Source organism: Aulostomus chinensis, chromosome 6, assembly GCF_037954235.1.
Source record: "Aulostomus chinensis isolate RoL2024-O1b breed Wild chromosome 6, RoL_Achi_v1.0, whole genome shotgun sequence".
Classification (NCBI taxonomy): domain Eukaryota; kingdom Metazoa; phylum Chordata; class Actinopteri; order Syngnathiformes; family Aulostomidae; genus Aulostomus; species Aulostomus chinensis.
In genome coordinates this window covers 31,618,982-31,634,420 of record NC_141325.1, presented here as the reverse complement: position 1 = coordinate 31,634,420, position 15,439 = coordinate 31,618,982, and the positions used below count along the sequence as shown (strand labels likewise).

Genomic DNA, 15,439 nt, shown 5'->3' with positions numbered 1-15,439 from the left:
ATTGTTTTTGTGTTCTGTTCTGTTTTGGATAGCAGAGTTGTTGTTGTGAAGTGTCAGTAAGTACCCTGCAGAGTTGCACGGCGTGGAGTGGGTTTACTGATTGATTAATTTGCGTGTGCTTGTCTAATTACTGGCTGGTGTTTGGGTGAGTAAACTAGACTTGATGAGGTATATATAGCAAAATCTCTCCACACACAGGCTTCAATCTTTTAATGTCAGATTGAAATGAACAAAGCCTCGGTCAGGCAGTAGCACTGTCACCATACGCTGATGACTGACTGTGGCTCGTGCACGGCTTCCACTGGAGACACACCCCACTGTGCTGCTTCTGCTGCTCTTAACTAATTAACCCAGCTTAGTCTGAGGCAGGAGTGGTATTTCCCAGCAGTATTTAAAGTATGTTTTGAAGTCATAAGCACATGACAGTTTGCTTCCTTGGTTTGTATTTGCCTAAAAGATAAGATGTAACTCCAGGCTAAAAGGGAATGCACATGCAAGCTCTTCGGGATCTTATATTTAAGTGCTTCCAGACCCCTGGGAGAAGTGATATGAAATATTAATGGAAATGCACCTGGATAACTAATCTGTTTGACTTATTTTTACAACGCTCAAAAAAAATGAAGGGAGCCCTCAAATCACACATCCCATATCTTAATTAATGAAATATTCCAGTTGGTGAGCTTATTGTTCACATGGTGTAAGTGGTTACAAACAAATTAATGCAAGGACCATCAGTGGAAACCGCAATCATGAACCCAGTTAGGACTGGATCCAGGATCCTGTTCAGAATCAAAGGAGATAAATGAGATCACAGGCTGATCCAAGTCTGTGATCTTCCTCCAGTCAGCTGATCATGTGTCTCAGTAGTGTGTTGGACCTCCACGGGCCAGTATGACCTCCCCATCACGTCTTGGCCTACTCCAAAGGGGGGGTCTCCTGCCAGACCTGGATCAGGGCTCAGTCAGCGGTGGATGCATCAGTACAGGATGTTCCAGAGGGGCTCCATGGGATCCAGGACTGTGGACCAGAGGGCCAGTCAGCAGCATCAGTGCCCTCATTATCCAGAATGAGGGAATCTTATCCTGGTACCTGAGAGCAGTCCGGGTCTCTCCTGCTAGTGCTTGGAGAGGTCTGTGCAGCCCCCGAAGAACCCCCCCCCCCCCCAACCATCAGGAATATGCACACAAGTCACCTGCTGTAGGTCATCTTGTAGGGTTCTGGCAGTGCTGCCCCTGTGCTGCAGATAGTGGATAGTCCTGTTGCTGAGCTGTTGCTCCCCTGCGGCCTCCCTTCTCCTCTCCTGGGGAACTGGCCTGTCCCCTGGTCTCACCTCCCTGCCATTAGTGTGACAATGGAACTGGGATGCTCAACTAGCCACGAATCAGCCAGAGAGGACAAGGGGAGCAAAACGTTCTGAGGCCCCACCTGCAGAACCATTCCTTTGGGTTAAAACCTGAAAATTATTCTATGTTTGATCATTTTGATCAGAGCTGAAATTGATTTGGGGATTCAGACAAAAAAAATAAAATAAATGTTCACAAATGAGGATTTTTTTGCAGATTTTGTGCATGTACATTTTTGCCACAGAGGTACCCAGAGGTTGCCTAATTTTAAATCTGACACCTTAAAAAAATTTAATCAATCTAATCAATGTTGTTGCAAGACTCTAATAACCCCCTACTATTGGTTATATGGGAAACAGTTATTTTGGTTTTTTTTGTAACAAATAATGAAATAATTCAAATAAGTAAACTGGCATTTAAAAGGTTAAAATCCTCCTGAAAATGATGCGCAGGTTTTAAGGTGTTTAAGAGATTAGTGTGGTGAAAAAAGCAAAAAATAATGAAGTGTGATGATTTAATGGCATTTTTTGTGCGTCCAGAAAGCAGTAAAGGGTTAATAGAGGTCATCCTGTGAGTGTCACCTCCTGTCCACCTGCTGTCTGTCCCATGTACACAACAGCAGGTGAAACTGATTCAGTGTCAATTATTGATAACAGGTTGATATCTGGGAAGTGCGACTGACTTGGAATCACTCTGGGATGATCATGTGATCCCTTTTTTCCAAAGCAGTGAATTACTAGTGCCAGTGTTGAATTCATACATTGAAAAAAGAATTGTTGCATCAAATGTATATGATTCTTTGCATGACGATGAAGCACTGGTTTGCTGTCCATCACACATCATCCTCTTCCAACTGCATGTTTGGGTATTTTTCCATCAGTGTTGGTGTTGGGCTAACTTTCCCTCTCTGGTGTTGCACAGGTCCCCCTGCAACTCGTCGAGAACGTGGAGTGTCGTGATATGTTCCAACTGCATGTCACCTGTAAGGACTGCAAAGTGGTCAGGTAATTATGAATGAGTGGTTAAATATTTTGTCAGTTAACACCAGACCGGTGGATGGTGGAGGTTCAGCTCTACATCAGATCCACCAGTAAACACCAGACTGGTGGATGTTGGAGTGGTGGAGTCTTAAAAACCTGGGTTGCTGACAAGAGTCTAGAGGAGCCTACAGAGGTCATGGAGGTCATTAAAGGTCATCAGGGGGAAACTCAAGAAGCCTGAAGCTTAGTGGTGGTGACCTTGAAGTCATGTGACCCTGGTGTAGCTCCTCCCTAGGCTAACATTAGCTTAGCACTGCTAACCATTGCATTCTGGCTTCCAGCATCATCAGAGGGTTCATTAGTGAAGATGATCTTGATGAACTAAACCTGGAAGATCATCAAAAATTGCTCACCTTAGTTCAGTTGGATTTTGTAAATCTTTGTCCCAAGAGGGCAGATCTGGTGCTGTGAGGAAAGCACTACAGTAGCAGTGAGTACACATAACTAGGAAACTACAAGTACAGGTACACATCTGATTATAATCCAAAACCCAAGGCAACAATCATGTTGGTTTTTGGTCAAGGAGACCCAACTTGGGACAGCGTCAACTTGGACCAACAACTGTTTGGACCACAAAAAACAACTCATCCCTTAACCTTCTTATTGCTTTGCAGGTGCTGCAGAATTTGCCAGGCTTCCTGTTTCAATTCTTGATGCTAAATCCAAAGGAGCTACTGGCTCTTGATTAGTACAGATAGAAGACTGGTGTTACTCTTTGTATTGCACATATGAGAAAGACAACCAGCCTTTTCTTAGTTTCCATGTAATATTTTACTCTTTGGTTTAAAAAAAACAAAAAACATTATTTTGCTGTCTGTGGTCCCCAGGTGTCAGTTCCCCACATTTGAGCAGTGTCAGGAATGGTTGAAACGCCTCAATGCGGTACTGCGCCCTCCGTCACGCCTGGAAGATCTCTTCTCCTTTGCCTTCCATGCCTGGTGCATGGACGTGTATGCTGGTGAGAAGGAGCAGCATGGCGAGCTGTGCAGACCAGGTAACCTGCCGCCTCTCACATTTCCTCTCAGTGTCTCAACAGCGCATGTCCTCACTCTGGCCTCGTCTCTGCACTGTAGGTGAACATGTGACCTCCTGGTTCAAGAATGAGATGGAGAGGATGGGCTTCGACACCCAGAACGCCTGGAGGATATCTGACATCAACAGCAAGTTCAGGTAAAGGAAGAGGAGAGGGGCGTGTGTGTGTGTGTGTGTGTGTGTGTGTGTGTGTGTGTGTGTGTGTGTGTGTGTGTGTGTGTGTGTGTGTGTGTGTGTGTGTGTGTGTGTGTGTGTGTGTGTGTGTGTGTGTGTGTGTGTGTGTGTGTCCCATCAGATGTCTGCAGAACGGCGCTCTGGTGATCCCTGTTAACTGTCACGTCCCCTCTGTTCTGGTCGGTGCTGCAGGCTTTGTCCCAGCTACCCTCAGCAGCTCCTGGTGCCGGCCTGGATCACTGATAAGGAGCTGGAAAATGTGGCAGCCTTTCGCTCCTGGAAGAGGTTTCCTTCGGTTGTTTATAGGTTAGTTTCTCCAAGAGTGAAGACTGTGAAGGGTTACCTGTTGGTTAATTGGCCCCTTGTTTGTCAAGGACATCTTTAGTTTACTGTTGCTCACCCTGAGGTTTCTCAGATTTTACCCTGTTCAAGGTTTTCTATGGAGTTTCTCCTCAGCCGATGTGAGGCTCTGAGGGCAGAGGATGTTGTTATGATGCCATGAAGCCTGGAGACAAACTGGTGGTGGAAACAGGCTACAAATAAAATTGCCTTGCCTAGTGTGTCTACACTAAGGGTCAGTGCCACTGAACTGGGGTTGCTGTATTGAATAGCCTCTGATGACCTGTCATGTGAACCGCTGTGCCTAAAATAGATGTAAATCAAGACTTCAATTTAGTGGCTGTAAAATAACTTAAAGATTTTAAGGTGATTGTCACTGAAAATGTATTGAAGCCAACATAGGTTCTGTCACTGGTGGGAGAACAGATGGGTTGTGTGTAGTTCAAGCAAAAAAAAAGTTAAATTGTCAGGTTTTGTAGTTCACATTGTGTACATACTTTATTATTATTGTTGTTATTATTATTATCGTTATCATAAGATAATTACATTTTTATAATATGAAGAAACATCTCCAGATTTTTAACTCTTTCCCTGACAGTTCCACTTTTTACATTTTTAGGCATTTTCACTTGTAGGATTGATAATACTTTTTTGCTGTGAATGACGGTTGGTTTCATCAGAAACTGTCATTATCAGACAAAAAGCTGAGAAAAAAACATTTTAGTGAAAGAGGTGATTTTTCAAGCATTAAACCGATTTAATATTTGTATTTATACATTTGGGGTTTTTCTGACTCCCACGTGCTTACTTGGATTGTGTACTACAAACTACAGTAGTGGTCCTGGTCCTTAGACCACCAGCCCCACTGCAGGGCTCCTAAGTGGGTCTGGTGCAGCACCACGGGCCCCACAGGGGAGAACCATCCATCCATCTGCTGCATCTTCTGGTTCCTGGAGCTTCTTGTTCACTTGTTTTTCGACGTAGACGTGCAGTCACAGCGCCTTCTACCACATGACACTGATGACCCAATGATACACAATCTTATCGATGGCTGGAAAGACTTAAATTGGTGTTAATTACAGATCTTATTAGCAGAAAACCCTTTGACTTTGAGACTTACCTCTGGATTTGAGAACTCATCCGATGCTTCTTTATTGTATTGCATAATTAAGAGTTGACATAATAAACAGCACATTTTGGCTAATGTCCTCCTCGTCAACTCCATCCCATTCATAGGCACCAGAGTACGGGGGCTGTGATTGCCCGCTGTGGCCAGCCAGAAGTCAGCTGGTGGGGCTGGAGGAATGCTGATGACGAGCACCTGGTCCAATCCATTGCCAAGGCCTGTGCTGTGGACAGCAGCTCCCATAAACACCTCCCCAACGGCAGCTACACCAACGGCTCAGACCTGCCAGATACTGACTTTGGTTAGAACTGATTCAGCTTCATTCATCCTCTCACTGACATAATGACACACCATCAAATGTGTATTTGTGGTCTTTTTAACTGAAACCTGTAACTGAATTTGCTGCAGGCAGGTTTGTGCAATCCAACCTGTCCAAGCTCCTGCAGACAGACACAGCAACTCCGAATGTCATATAGAAGTTCTCCAGTAAATTCTCGTCTAATTTTTATTCATTTTGTATGATTTTGACTGAGATTTAACTTTATGTGCTGTCTGAATTAGAATCCTCCATGACCAACAGTTCTGAGGTAGAGACATTGGCCATCCAGCCACACAAGTTGCTGATCCTGGATGCTAGGTCCTATGCTGCTGCTGTAGCTAACAGAGCCAAGGGGGGAGGCTGTGAATGTCCTGGTAGGTCCCTGGGCTCCAGTGAAATGTCTCCTCCTGTTTTGTTTCCTTATTTTTCACGTTAGTGTTTCCTCCCTGATGCAGAGTATTATCCCAACTGTGAGGTGGTGTTCATGGGTATGGCCAACATCCACTCCATCCGTAAAAGCTTCCAGTCTTTGCGTTTTCTCTGCACTCAGATGCCTGATCCAGCCAAGTAAGTTTTTGGATTGCTTCCCCAGTCAGAACTCCATAGCTCTGCAGAAAAAAGCTCTTAAATGCAAAGGTGTCAAGAGTTGTTCTTGTCAAGTAGCTGTAGGTGAGTAGAAATCACAGCTGTGTCCTGGCCTCGGCTGGACATCTGTGTCTGATCTAGAAGACCGAGCTGGACTCCAAGTGAAGGACTCCTTCCTTCGGCACTCAGACTCAACGCACCAATGATGTGGAATTAAGTCATGCACATGGATGTGGTTAAAGAGCGAAATCCGAAGGATTAACATCTACCTGAAAAATGCTGATGGGGTCCTACTTCATCTGTCTTGACTTGTCAATGTGAAAGCACAGATTCAAACTAACTGGCTAGTATGAAAAACACTAGTTCAATTAACCAAATGTCTAATCTTTTTTTTTAATTAATCTGTTTACAGCTAAACTCATGTTGTAACTCTAGCAACTACGCCTGCTGTTAGTCTTCCCTTCGTGGTTCCAGAGGAGCAGGCAGTTTTTACTGGTATAATGAGTTTCTTAGATATATTTCCTGACATCCATGTTGTAAAGCTGCTTAAACACAAGTATCTACTATCAGAATCAGAATCAGAATACTTTATTAATCCCGGGGGGAAATTCTGTTGTTACAGTCATTAAGCTCTTGAAGTACTATAAAGTAAAGGTGCAGTAAAACATGTAGAAAAATAACAATCCATCCAACCAATGGCTCATAATGCTTTTTTGGCTAGTTTGGTTGTTTTGGCATTTGTTTGCATTCGCAACTGGCAGATTGGTCACAAATGTTAGAGTCATATTTGTGGGCAGCTGACATAGTTGAACATAGGGCTGGGTGATATGGCCTTAAGATGCTATTGCGGTGTAATTTGAACCATAGACGGTATATATCGCGGTATATGTTTTTGTGTGTACATGTCAATATAACCTTATCTGAATGTGCCCATTGAAAAGCAATCCAGCAGGAAGTTTTTCTCTAAATACACAATAATCAAGGTTGCTATTATTGTGCAAAACTTCAATTCTAGAAAATATACAGAAAACTTCTCCTGTGTCAGTCTTTTTAACGAGCTGCTCCTCCTCGAGGCGCTCACTGCTCTCTGCCATTTTGCCAAATAAATCCGCAGTTCGATTACGTCATAAACTTTCTTGGTAGGTCGCTATAAAGAGAATCTCTTCCGTTGGCCAAATTTATTTGGCATACCGCTGATACCGTTCATACCGCCCACCCCTAGTTGAACATTATGTTCATATCAATGATGAAGCAAATTTTACATGACACTCTCAAAAACATGCCTTTGGTGTGAGGATAACTGCCTATTAGTGTTTTACTCTCCCACCAGCATGGAGGCCCCCCCTCCTTCACCATCCAGCTGCTAATTTGTCATGTGATTCTGGGCGGATAATATCTACTGTCCTGGGTGAGGGATCCTCCTCCCCTCCTCACCCTGAGGTTTCTCCCATTTTTCCCTGTAAAGGTTTTCTCTGGAGTTTCTCCTCAGTCGATGTGAGGCTCTGAGGGCAGAGGATGTTGTTATGATGCCATGAAGCCTGGAGACAAACTGGTGGGGAAAACAGGCTACAAAGAAAACTGCCTTGCCTTGGGCAGCATGGCTCGGAGGTAGAGTGGCCGTCTAGTAACCGAAGGGCTGCTGGTTCCACACTTCCCCCGGTGACCATGTCGAAGTGTCTTAGAGCAAGATGCTGAACCATTGATGGCTTCTTATGGTTCCTCATGGTTCCTTGCATCCAGCTCCACCATCAGTGTGTGTGTGTGTGTGTGTGTGTGTGTGTGTGTGTGTGTGTGTGTGTGTGAATAAGAAGATACTGTAAAGCACTTTGAGGTAGAAAGGCACTATGTAAAAATGAGCCCATTTATTTTGCTTCAAAACTCTCATAACATCTGGAAGAAAAGTCTTTGAAATCACTTTCTAGACTGTACATCTCATGCTATACATCAAAGGTAACATCAAGCACATTTATTGATGTTTTGCAGTGTTGGATCCAAATGTGATCTTCATGTGTTCACCACTTGTTTTCTGTTTAAATCAGTTAGGTGTGTGTGCTTGTTGCTGGTAGCATGTCAGAGAGGTCAGTTATGTAGCTGTGGCTATACATGTGTTATACATGTCACATGATGTTGTCTGATATGACGGTCCATGTGTTTGCAGCTGGCTCTCTGCACTGGAGGGCACCAAGTGGCTGCAGCACCTTTCGCTGCTGCTGAAGGCGGCGCTGTTGGTGGTCAATGCCGTGGACCGGGACCACCGGCCTGTCCTGGTTCACTGCTCTGACGGCTGGGACCGCACACCACAAATTGTTGCTTTGTCCAAGCTCCTGCTGGACCCGTACTACCGCACTATTGAGGTATAACTGGACACTATTGACACATTCTCTTAGAGTTCACGCAGAAGAGTCTCGCCAAATCAGTGTTTTGTCATTTTTACTTAAATGTATTTTGTTTTTTGCAGGGCTTCCAGGTTTTGGTAGAGACTGAATGGCTAGACTTTGGGCACAAGTTTGCCGACCGCTGTGGTCATGGGGAAAACTCTGAGGACCTGAATGAGCGCTGCCCCGTCTTCCTGCAGTGGCTGGATTGTGTGCACCAGCTGCAGAGGCAGTTCCCGTGTTCCTTTGAGTTTAACGAGGCGTTTCTGGTTTGTAGTTCCATCAAACATGGCTGCTGCACTCACTCAGATTCATGCTTTCATAGTGGTTCAAGTGTATTCATGTTCAGTTTCCCAGACTGAGCCACTTGTGTGCAGTCTCGATGGATCAGGTCTCTTGAGGGAGCTTCTGCCACCAGCCCCTACTACACATTTGCTTGTGTCTTTGTGCAGGTGAAACTGGTGCAACACACCTACTCCTGTCTGTTCGGCACCTTTCTGTGTAACAGCGGCAAAGAGAGGGAGGACCGCCACGTTCAGGAGAGGACCTGCTCAGTCTGGTCCCTGCTGAGACCCGCCAACCGCTCACTGAGGAACATGCTGTACTCCTCACAATCCGAGACAGTATGTTCATTAACCTAACTATGACATCATTGTGTTCAGCAACAGAAAGCAGTCAGGCTGTGACTTAATAGGAGTTCTGCACCCTGCAGGTCTACATGTCAATCTTGATTTCAGGATCTTATTTACTGTCTCATTTATACTGATTTATCAGCCTATCACAAATATGTTGTCCTGGTGTATGTTTTCTTACATGTGCCAATATTTAACAACTTTTTTTTAACAACACAAAAAATGGTGACAACAATGCCTATGGTGATTTCAAAACGGTGCTACATATTGTGTCCAGCAGGGAGCAGAGCAGCACCTTGCTTAGAATTGCAGCAATGTCTACAGACAGCGCACGCCGCTGTACCGCCATGCCGCCATGCCACTAGCATAGTGCCATGCTAGGAGTTTGACATCATGGCGCTAGCTTAGCAGCACAGTGAATCCATTTTGTTCTTTGTCAGCAGGTGACAAGAAGTGAACATACTCATGTTTATTTTATTACTTTATTTGGGTCTTTATTTCAATGATCATGTATGACAATATTAAATGTTAAAGCAAGTTTTCTGTTTCAGAAATTAGCCTTCTACCTAAAGTGGTGGCCAGTGAACATAGAGAGAGTACAACTACATGAAGTTCACTTTATCTGCTGCAACTACCTGGAATCTCTAACCATTTTCTGCTCTACATTCCTATTGGGCTCAAAAATCCCATGTTGGTGGGGTGCCTTTGTTTACACCCTACATGAATTAGTGTGTGATTGTTTTTGTGACTTATTGGAGATCTTTTCCTGTAAACACACTCACTTTAGGGGGTGTGTGTGTGTGTGTGTGTGTGTGTGTGTGTGTGTGTGTGTGTGTGTCCTGTTCTTAGAGCCTGGAAATCATTTCCTCTGTTAATTTCTTGTCAGGGGCTGCACGGTGGTGCAGTGGTTAGCACTGTGGCCTCACAGCAAGAAGGTTCCGGGTTCGAGTCCCGGCTCGGGCGCGGGATCTTTCTGTGTGAGTCTCCATGTTCTCCCTGTTCCTGCTGGGTTCTCTCTGGTACTCCAGCTTCCTCCACAGTCCAAAGACATCAATTTGGGGACGAGGCTGATTGATTCTCTAAATTGACCGTAGGTATGAATGTGAGTGTGAATGGTTGTTCGTCTCTGTGTGTTGGCCCTGCGATGGACTGGCGACCTGTCCAGGGTGAACCCCACCTCTCGATGCTAGATGCTGGGATAGGCTCCAGCCCCCCCCCCCCCCCCCCCCCGCGACCCTTACTAGTAAGGAATAAGCGGAAGATGACGATGGATGGAATTTCTTGTCAGACCAAACTCATCTCCAATGCTCCAGACATTGACCGTTTGTTTATTGACGGTTATTTGTTGGCCTTATTCATCTTTATTAATGTTATGTCACAACTGTCACTGCAGGTTCTCCACCCGGTGTGTCATGTGCGCAACCTGATGCTGTGGACAGCAGTTTACCTGCCGAGCTCCTCCCCTACCACCCCATCTGATGACTCCTGTGCTCCCTACCCTCTACCTGGTGGCACCCCCGAGGACACGCCCCTGGGCAGGTGAGCCTGGCACCCTGGTACTGAACCCGCCCAATGTAAGATAAAAACAGGTAGACGGGTTCCTACAGCTGACAGGATGATCACTACACATGTAATATGATGCTGACATGTTTAATTGGACAGTAAACCACAATGTGTGTGTGTGTGTGTGTGTGTGTGTGTGTGTGTGTGTGTGTGTGTGTGTGTGTGTGTGTGTCCAGATGGAATCAAACTATTGTTGTCATTGGAAGTTTTTCTTTGTTTTCCTTCTGTAGACGTACAAAGACTCGCTCTTTCGACAACTTGCCCAGTGCTTGTGAGATTGGAAGCTCATTGGCTCCAAACCGCCGCTCCAGTGATCCTAGCCTCAACGAGAAGTGGCAGGACCACCGGCGCTCTCTGGAGCTTAACATGGGGGTGGGGCCTGAGGGAGGGGGCAACCAGGATCAGGACGTGCACATGAACGGAGTGGGCCCTTACACAGATGGAGGAGACTCTGAGCTGGATGAAAGCCCGCTGCTCCGTGGCTCACACCAGGGAGCCTGTGTGAGGACAGCAACAACAGGAGACGACACAGAGGAGGCAGAGCTCTCTGTGGCAGTGGGTGTGGCTGAGGGACAGATGGAGAACATTCTTCAGGAAGCCACAAAGGAGGAGGTGGGAGCTGAGGGTCAGAGACTTGGCAGTACCACTGCCACTCATGTACTCAGCACTGCTGTGGCTGAGGCAGGGTCTGTGGAGGATGATCTTTCCACTGAAGCCAACGGGACTGAGGTCCAGGAAGCAGTTGCTAATGGCTTTTATTCAGAGAATGGCATAGTGGAGGTCAAGGAGGATGGTGAGTCTCCTGCTTGGCCTCCACAAACAGTAGAGGACCTGAAGCAGCTGGTAGAAAAGGGGACTCTATCACCAGACAACCTGGAGAAGCAGGTTGTAGAGAACAGTTGTGAACTGGGGTTGCTCACACTCGGACCTAGGCAGGGTAGCTCGGGTGAGCCAGGGCTGCCTGCCACCCACAGAACTTTAACCAATGGCTTTGGAAACAGGTCATCTGAGGAGCTTGATGCGGATCAGGAGATCCAGCTGGATTCTAAATCTGACTGTGGCATGTTGGAGTCAGAGGAGCAGACCCACAAGAGGGTCTCCCTGATGGAGAGCTCCACAGAAACTCTGACTGAAGAGGCCTGCAGCAGGTTTGAGCTTTCAGAACAGACACCAGTTGGTCCGAGCCATCAGCACCGCAGCGACAGCAGGAGCCAGCCTCCCTGCTCCAGGAAAGATAAGGTGCTGGAGACAGGCGAGCAGGGCTCTCCCAGAACTTTTAATGGGGTTAGTAAGCGACCCCCTGTCAGTGCCTTTCAGGCTGTGAGTGCTGACCTCAACAGGGATGGGCTTTGTAACAGTGACAGTTCTGACGGTGAGCCGTGTGGAGGACCTCACTGGGCCAAAGGGAACTTAGAGCGGGCCCCACTGAGCCGACAGGTGTCCCTGGTAAGCTGCAACTCCTTGATCCTGCACCACCGAGGCAGCTGCTCACTGCATCGCTGGTGCCACACCCTGCAAGGGCGGGCTGCTCTGAGCCCTGAGCAGCCGCCACGCAGTCACCTGGATGACGACGGACTGATGCTGCACACAGACGCTATCCAGCAGAGGCTGAGACAGATTGAGGCAGGACATCAGATGGAAGTGGAGACCTTGAAGAAGCAGGTGCAAGAACTGTGGAGCCGCCTGGAGAATCAGCAGCATGCCGGCTCCCACCGGATCAATGGAGACTTGGGAGATGAGGTGGTAAGGTCTATCAGGAAAGACTCGCTCAACTGTTCAATAACTTGTTCTGACTGTGTTGCTGTCTTGTACAGACCTCCATGACGGACTCTGAGTACAACTTGGACCCCAACTGTCTGTCCCGCTGCAGCACGGAGCTGTTCTCAGAGGCCAGTTGGGAGCAGGTGGACAAGCAGGACACAGAGGTGAGATATCTGCTCTTGGTCAAGGTCCAGTCCAACCGATGTCCTCCGACGATGTTAGACTTTATGACTCTTCGGCTGCTATGTAGAGGGTTGTGTATCATTGGGTCATCAGTGTCATGTGGTAGAAGGCGCTGTGACTGCACGTCTACGTCGAAAAACAAGTGAACAAGAAGCTCCAGGAACCAGAAGATGCAGCAGATGGATGGATGGTTCTCCCCTGTGGGGCCCGTGGTGCTGCACCAGACCCACTTAGGAGCCCTGCAGTGGTGCTGGTGGTCTAAGGACCAGGACCACTACTGTAGTTTGTAGTACACAATCCAAGTAAGCACGTGGGAGTCAGAAAAACCCCAAATGTATAAATACAAATATTAAATCGGTTTAATGCTTGAAAAATCACCTCTTTCACTAAAATGTTTTTTTCTCAGCTTTTTGTCTGATAATGACAGTTTCTGATGAAACCAACCGTCATTCACAGCAAAAAAGTATTATCAATCCTACAAGTGAAAATGCCTAAAAATGTAAAAAGTGGAACTGTCAGGGAAAGAGTTAAAAATCTGGAGATGTTTCTTCATATTTCTTCTGAGATGAAAATTTGATTGTTGGACTGTTGTTGTCAGGTGACCCGCTGGTACCCAGACCATTTGGCAGCACAGTGTTACGGCTGTGAGAGCAGGTTCTGGCTCGCCGCCAGGAAGCATCACTGCAGGTAAACACACCTTCAATGCTCCAGCCGTCATGTCTGTCCTTGTTGTCCTTCTGAAATTCATAGAGACGTTTCCTCTGTCCTGGTCAGACCCAGTGGTGTGTGTCCACACACATCCAGACTGAGACTAGCTGACTTTCCCATAAACTTTGTCCTGTCGTCTGCAACATGATGTAATTCTTTGATGAATTTGGTCTCGTCACGAACGAAACCAGAACTATTTGTGATTGGACCGGTTGGTCTCAGTCTGACAGCTGATGGTCTCTCCTGGTGTGGTCGTGTCCTCCTGTCGCTGTTGTCTACTCTGTCCCGTCCTTATGTCTCTGGGGCGGTGGACCACCTGCAGGTGTCCTCACTATTCAGGCAGGTCTTATGCATTGTGTCCCCCTCTCCTCTACAGTGGCAGGGAGCCTGTCCAGGAGGTCTGGTGAGATCCGGCTCCTCTGTCTCCCACCACGCCCCCCTAACCTGTCACTGTTGCACCTTCCTCCCCCTCATCATAACCCCCCCCACCCCATCCTCACCCTCTGCATCTGCATCCTCCCCCATATTCTAGTCGTACACACCCTGATGATGTTTCATTGGCACGTTGCGCTCTGATTGGTTGAGAGCTCTACTGCATCAACAGTGGGACCCCCCACCCCCCAAAAAGGCACAGCATGGAGGCCATCCGCTGAGATGGGAGAGTGTATTAGGAAGTTAGTCTGAGGGGGAGGTGGGGGGCCGACCCCTGTGTGAGGAGCATGTCCATCTGGATCAGAGCATGGCGATCTGACACCTTCACCTCAGTGTGGTTCTGGTAGCGTGTTTGAATGGGCTGAACACATCGGCTAACCTGGCATGTGGTTTGTTTCCTCCCGTGTGGACCCTGGTAGCTGTCAGACATCCTCTCCTGTGTCTCTGCTGGGGACATTCACATTCACGTCAGCGTCCTGTTCTACTGCTCCAATCGTCTAGCGCGAGAACTTCCTGTGTCAGGTCTGATGGGGATGTTTTCAGGGATCCAAACATATTCTTCCATGTAAGGAGAACAGGATCTGGTGCAAATGTGTAAACGGCATAAAGACACATGGGTGGTTGCAGGTGAGACAGGACTTTTCACCAGAGTCCAGCAGTAACACACCTTTATCCTCTTGCAGGAACTGCGGTAACGTCTTCTGCGCCAGCTGTTGCGACCAGAAGATCCCCGTGCCAAGCCAACAGCTGTTTGAGCCCAGCCGGGTCTGCAAGAGCTGCTACGACAGCCTGCAGCTCAGTCCGGCGCCCAGGGACCTGGACAAACCCATCACAGCCAGCTCCAACTAAGCCTCAGAGGACCCGGGGGGGGGGGGGGGCTGCTGACACAAAAGCACTGCTAAAGAGGAGCACGGAATGTCACATGTACTTAACGTGTATGCTGCAGATACGGACTCCAACATGCACAGAGGCAGCGGCGTGTGTGTGTGTGTGTGTGTGTGTGTGTGTGTGTGTGTGTGTGTGTGTGTGTGGCAGTCACACGAGTGAGGTCAGAGGGCTGAGAACGACATCCTGGTGCCGTGGCCCGGGAGAGTGGGTGGTCTCACCACGGCGGAAGGTGGTCAGGCACTGAAACCACTTAGCATGTGGAGTGTGGTCCTGGTCGCGAGCGGATGAGGTGACACATCACCCAAACAACACCAGCACTTCCTGTCCCAGGATAGTACCGGTTCTACCAGGTATCCTGGCAGGTAGTACCGGTACTATCATGAACTGGCTGGTTGTGTGTGAGGTTAGCAACCTGACTGACCCAAGAGGACACGAGCGCACCTGCACCAAGGTGGACAAGCCTAATCTAGCAGATTAAAGATGGTTATCAAGGTTAATGAAAGGTCATTTTGGATTGAACGGCACTGTTTCGGCCAACGTGGATTTGGGTGAACTGGCCCTTTAAGAGCTGCAAGTTGAACCTCAACAGGGCCACATTTGTGTGTGAGAGGCTGTGTGTGTTTGTGTGAGAGGCCGTGTGTTTGTGTGTGTTGGTGTATGTTGAGACTCAGCAGCAGCTGGACTCCTCTCCCCCAGTGGACTTCATGTGGTCTCAGGACCGTCCCACTTCATGAGCGCATCACATGTGGCAACGCCCATTCCAACAGTCCTCGTGTGCCACCAGAGTGAAATGATGTGAGCTGAGGTGGCGTTGTCAGTTAGCAGCAGGTGGCGTGTGACTGACAGACTGAATCAGCTGGTCCTGTTAGCCCCGTCTCCATGCCTGTCACTCCTGACTGCCTCTCTTCCTACTTTTACCCAGCCGGCACTTGGAGCCTC

The 15,439-nt window shown here is 47.6% G+C and overlaps 1 protein-coding gene across 4 annotated transcripts in view; it reads left to right on the top strand.

Annotated features, from left to right (window-relative positions):
- The window catches only part of mtmr3 (myotubularin related protein 3), a 43,133-nt gene extending 28,543 nt beyond the window's left edge, over positions 1-14,590 (top strand). Inside the window, exons 6-21 of one of the 4 annotated variants that reach the window (XM_086207609.1) lie at positions 2,265-2,347; positions 3,211-3,377; positions 3,457-3,553; positions 3,782-3,895; positions 5,165-5,355; positions 5,616-5,747; positions 5,829-5,940; positions 8,117-8,312; positions 8,417-8,602; positions 8,786-8,956; positions 10,359-10,504; positions 10,759-12,268; positions 12,343-12,453; positions 13,071-13,159; positions 13,557-13,583; positions 14,296-14,590. In XM_086207609.1, coding sequence (XP_086063735.1) covers positions 2,265-2,347; positions 3,211-3,377; positions 3,457-3,553; positions 3,782-3,895; positions 5,165-5,355; positions 5,616-5,747; positions 5,829-5,940; positions 8,117-8,312; positions 8,417-8,602; positions 8,786-8,956; positions 10,359-10,504; positions 10,759-12,268; positions 12,343-12,453; positions 13,071-13,159; positions 13,557-13,583; positions 14,296-14,461 — 3,498 coding nt within the window. In that variant the 3' untranslated portion in view covers positions 14,462-14,590. Of the gene's footprint in view, positions 1-2,264; positions 2,348-3,210; positions 3,378-3,456; positions 3,554-3,781; positions 3,896-5,164; positions 5,356-5,615; positions 5,748-5,828; positions 5,941-8,116; positions 8,313-8,416; positions 8,603-8,785; positions 8,957-10,358; positions 10,505-10,758; positions 12,272-12,342; positions 13,160-13,556; positions 13,584-14,295 lie in introns of all 4 variants that reach the window. The other 3 variants (XM_086207608.1, XM_086207610.1, XR_015116705.1) reach the window with 3 other exon arrangements.
- Positions 14,591-15,439: the final 849 nt, after the last annotated feature.